The sequence below is a fragment of the Thermobia domestica genome, chromosome 8 (assembly GCF_964235325.1).
Source record: "Thermobia domestica chromosome 8, izTheDome1.hap1.1, whole genome shotgun sequence".
NCBI lineage: Eukaryota > Metazoa > Arthropoda > Insecta > Zygentoma > Lepismatidae > Thermobia > Thermobia domestica.
This window is the reverse complement of record NC_137461.1, coordinates 70225753-70229961: the sequence shown is the minus strand read 5'-3', so window position 1 is coordinate 70229961 and position 4209 is coordinate 70225753. Positions and strand designations below refer to the sequence as shown.

At 36.3% G+C, this 4209-nt stretch overlaps 1 protein-coding gene across 1 annotated transcript; it reads right to left on the bottom strand.

Moving 5' to 3' along the window:
• Positions 1–2201: 2201 nt before the first annotated feature.
• LOC145692154 (protein CFDP2-like) lies at positions 2202–3907 on the bottom strand. The gene is made up of 2 exons (XM_081767452.1): positions 3524–3907; positions 2202–2240 (listed from the first exon to the last, which is right to left on the bottom strand). The coding sequence occupies exons 1-2, from the start codon at positions 3905–3907 to the stop codon at positions 2202–2204; spliced, it is 423 nt and encodes a 140-aa protein (XP_081623578.1).
• Positions 3908–4209: the final 302 nt, after the last annotated feature.

Here is a 4209-nt window from a genome sequence, read left to right as displayed (position 1 = left end):
GCTCTTTCATTTGATATAATATTTATAATTGTAAGTTAATTGTAATAGATACTACAAAGTTTCAAAATCCTAATATTAATTTTGAAACACTCTGCATTACTTATATTCATGTCTTTTATATACATATAATCAGGGCCGGTCCTAGTCGATTTGTCGCCCCATGCAATGGCATAATTTACCGCCTCCCCGTATCTCCAGACAGAACAAATCTTAAAAGTCATGATTTTAAGTATGCTACTCCAGTATGAACAACAAAGGTGAGGGTAAGTGCAGTTGCACTCAGAAAGGCTTAAATATTTACTAAAAATGCAATCCCGTTGTGTCTGTTTTTTTTTTTTTTTAAATATATTAATCTATTATGTTTGTGAAAGATAAAGCAAACACATCTGCAGAGGAAAGATGGTAATCCTTTTTATAGAATTCACTATCGAGCTTCAATCTCAATGTATCAGTTTGCAATTCCAGTGCAACTAGCTCTTTTATCTTTATTTCTTGATTTCTCTTCTATATCTTTTAACATTTTTTTTTAAAAAAAACTTGTTTCTATCTTCAATGATAAGGAATTTGTTTCTGACAAAAACAAGACTAGTTGTCCTATCAAAACTGTGATAACTTACTAAATGGAACAGATATTCACTACTATTCGAGAACCAAATTCTTGCATTTGGCAACAATCAAGCAATTTGTGCTCGGATTTATTCGACCATTTGCTTTAGCATTGTCCATGTGGCCTTAAACTAATGCAACCTAAACATAATTTCTGAATGTAGTATTCAAATAGGTCAGCTTAGTAAATGTAACTACCATCATCATGAAGTCTGTTTCCAACAAGAAATATTTAATTTAAATAATATACTTATGACAGATTTTGCCGGACCATCCAAACTTGACGCTCCATGCAAATGCACGTGTTGCATATATGGTAGAGCCGGCTCTGCATATCACATATATCTAGTCGACAAATTATTTATATATGACATTTACTAAAATACTATTAGGCAAATTAGTATTAGTTTTTAGCTTTAGACAAGCTATTTGAATTTTATACTGTTCGTGAGATTATTTTCGCACTTATTAAAGGCCTGCTTTCACGAAAAAACAAAATTTCATTTCTACTTTTATTTCTTAGTTGATATTGATGAAAACTGCTGAAACCCGGAATGTTAATAGGTATGGTATTTATGTAAATTGTAAAATATTTGTAGCGTATTAGTATCTAGCGTTTAATTTATGTTGCATTTTACGGTGATTATACCTACATAAAAATATTTAATACTTAAATAGACGTAAGATGCATTACAAATGACTATTTGAAAAAAAACGAGAGGCAATGTTTTTTTTCTTAAAAAAAAAACGTACATTTCTGAAAAAATACGAACGGTTTTTTTTTCTATTTACAACACTAAATCGGAGTGCCGAATAAGATGGCCAAGCATGCTATTTCTTTTTTTCCTATTATCTTCATGATCTGTTGCCCTTCATTAGCTTCCTTTAGTATGTCTTCATCCCTTTTCCTTTCGGTTCATGATATGCGTAGCATTCTGCGCCAACACCATATTTTAAATGCTTCCAGCTTGGATATTTAAGCTTTTCTCAATGTCCACGTGTCTGCTCCATAAAGCCACGCTCCATACTAGGGTCTTAATAAATCGTTTATGAACATCCAGCGACACATTTCTTGGTGTTAGTAATCCTTTTTTCCTGTTGAATGCTTGTTTAGCCTGCACTATTCTGGAACTTACGTCTTTTTCACTTCTTCCGTCCGAGGATATTAGACTTCCTAAATAGGGGATGTCTTAACGTCTTCGATTTTTTCTCGTCTACCTAGCCATACGTTTGCCACTTCCTGTCCTGTTCTTGTGGACTTCATCACTTTGGTTTTCTTCTTATTTATCATCATTTGGATTTTTTTTTTTTTATTTCCAGTTGGTCGTTCAAGTTTGGAAGTGCTTCCTGCAAGTCCTTTTCGTTCTCCGCTATCACTGCTATGTCATCAGCAAACCTTATTGTGGTGAAAACCTGGCCATTTACTTTTACGCCTTTCTTGTTTTTATCAAAGAATTCTTTCATAGCCTCTTCTATATAGACGTTGAACAGGGGAGGTGAAAGTCCACATCCTTGCCTTACTCCTTTACTTATTCTTGCTTCCTTCTGATCTCTTCCAATAACAACTGTCTGGTTGCTATAAAGTTGGTACATTATTATTCTCTCTGTAATCCACTTTCAGATTCTTCAACGCTCTGAAAATGATACACCAATATACGTAGTCAAAAGTTTTTTTCTATATCTACAAATGCTATCACAGTTGGTTTGTTTATTCTGATATGCTGTTCCATGATCAACCATAGACTCACTATTGTTCCCCTTTTTATCGTGAATCCAAAATGGTCCTCCGATAGCCGTTCTTCGATTTTCCCTTCTATTAGTTGTGCGATAATTTTGCACAATATTTTTGATGGATGGGAAAGCAAACTTAACATTCTGTGTTCTTCGCATTTCCGTGCGCCTTTTCTCTTCGGGATAGAGACCAATGTGCTTTTCTCGAAGTCTTTTGGTATTATTCCCGAGATATACATTCATTAATAAGATTAAATGGCTTCTTCTTTGTTGCTATTCCGAGATTCTTAATCACTTTCGTTGGTATTTGGTCTATTCCTGGAGCTTTATTATGTTGCATTTTCTTTAAAGCATTGTCAAATTCGCACTGTAAAATTGATGGTCCTAATTCATTTTCATCGACGTCTTCTTCCTTCTCTATTTCTTCTTCATTTAGTCTGTCTCCTTTGTAGAGCTCTTCAATGTATTCATTCCACCTTCTTGTTATCTGCTCCTCTTCTATTATCGCTGTCCCGTCCTTGTCTGTGATAATGTCTGTGCGTTTCTTTTTCTCATCGAACTGTTTTTTTTTTTTTAACCTTTGTATATGCCGTTTCTGTATTGCCTTTGACTATATTTTCCTCAGTTTCCTTGCACAAAGCTGTTTATCCAGTTTTCTTTGGCCTTCTTTACTTCTCTATTGATGTGATTTTTGAACCTTCTATATTCCTCTTTGTTATTTTGAACTGTCTTCTTTTCTCCATCATTTCCAATATTTCTGCTGTTATCTAGGTTTATATTGGGTTCTCGTTTCTCTTCTTATGTGCTTGTCGGCTGCTTTTGTTATCCCTGCTTTCATGGCTTCCCATTTTGAGTTGATGTCATCACCCGCCAAAGCTGCCTTAGACGTCTCTTTGTCTGTTGCAGTTACAAATTCCCTTTTCGTGTTTTTCTCTCTTCTTAGCTTGATTGCGTTCCATCTTTTGTTTGGTGCTACCACTCTTTTCTTCTTTAGTCGGAGTTCGCTCTTCATGAAAACTAAGTTATGATCTGAGTCAATGTCTGCACCTGGGTAACTTTTACTGTTCTTCACTTGATTTCTAAATGCTTGACGGACCAGTATATAGTCTATTTGGTATCTTCCTTTGTCTACTGGTCCTGCCCATGTGTATCTTCTTAGTGGTTGATCAAAGAGAGTGTTTGTTACAGTCAAATTATGGCCTTTGCAGAATTCAACTAGGCGTGCGCCTCTTGCATTTCTTTCTCCTAGACCGAAATTCCCAGTTACATTCTCTTCTTTGCTTTCGCCGACTACTGCGTTCCAGTCACCCACGATGATTAAATTGTCTTGGTCTTGAACTTTCATCAGTACTTCTTCTATTTGCTCATAAGTTTCTTCTACTTCCTTATCTGTGTAGTTTGATGTAGACATATACACTTGGATTATCGCCATATTCCTTTGTTCTGTTGCCATTTTCAACATTACTATCCTTTCATTATATCTCCAGCTGCCTATAACTTTCTGTCGTATCTTCTTATTCAAGACGAAACCGACTCTTGCTGTACCGTTTACAGCTCCTGAGTTAATCATTCTGAAGTCCCTGCTCCACATGTCCCCTCCATCAGGCCACCTAACTTCGCTGATTCTTTAGATATCAATCTTCTTGCGTTCAATTTCTTTCTTCAGGTTTTCCAGTTTTCCACACTGTAACAGCGATCGCACATTCCAGGTTCCTATCATGCAGGGGTTTCGTTTGATAACGACCGAGGAGGCCCTGCTTTGTTTCTCTCCACTGCTGGGGACGACCCTCTCTAACTAGTGTCGTATTCTTTAATAACACAGGGGGCGCGGTGGCTCAGTAGTAGAGCGTTCACCTCTGGTGCTTGGGGTCC